The sequence below is a fragment of the Fukomys damarensis genome, unplaced genomic scaffold (genome assembly GCF_012274545.1).
Source record: "Fukomys damarensis isolate Sample0158 unplaced genomic scaffold, DMR_v1.0_HiC HiC_scaffold_18, whole genome shotgun sequence".
NCBI classification, from domain to species: Eukaryota; Metazoa; Chordata; class Mammalia; order Rodentia; family Bathyergidae; genus Fukomys; species Fukomys damarensis.
This window is the reverse complement of record NW_022900930.1, coordinates 11,917,127-11,917,613: the sequence shown is the minus strand read 5'-3', so window position 1 is coordinate 11,917,613 and position 487 is coordinate 11,917,127. Positions and strand designations below refer to the sequence as shown.

The 487-nt window shown below is 58.9% G+C and overlaps 1 protein-coding gene across 1 annotated transcript in view; it reads left to right on the top strand.

Moving 5' to 3' along the window:
* The first annotated feature begins 348 nt into the window (after nucleotides 1–348).
* The window catches only part of Tnks (tankyrase), a 163,741-nt gene continuing 163,602 nt past the window's right edge, over nucleotides 349–487 (top strand). The window contains exon 1 of the mRNA XM_010621890.3: nucleotides 349–487. Within this exon, the coding sequence (XP_010620192.1) occupies nucleotides 371–487 (117 nt within the window). The 5' untranslated portion in view covers nucleotides 349–370.

Here is a 487-nt window from a genome sequence, read left to right as displayed (position 1 = left end):
TTGCACGGAGTTACACTTCAAAAGCTGACTCTGCAGCAAGGTAAGGAAGGCGGTAGACTTTGAGACAGTATGGAGTCGGGCGGGGCAAGCGGGTTAAAAGTGAAAAATTCAGGAAGTTTTCCTTTTGGGCAGAGGCCGGCTCTAGCATTCAAAACTCTCCAGCCGGCCGGCCAACGAATCACAAAACCCGCCCTCTGCCACTAGGCCACGCCTTGTTCTCTGAGCTTCCACGACTTCCCTCCTTCTCATTGACTCCGCCCACCCGCCTCGTATCATTTCCTGTGCGCCTGGTGCTGATTGGTCAAAAGGTCGGAAGTGAGGGCGGGCGGTGGGGCCGTTGCCGCAGTGACAGTACTTGGGGAGTCCGAAGATGGCGGCGTCGCGTCGCTCTCAGCATCATCACCACCATCATCAACAACAGCTTCAGCCCGCCCCAGGGGCTTCGGCTCCGCCGCCGCCACCTCCCCCACCTCTCAGCCCTGGCTTG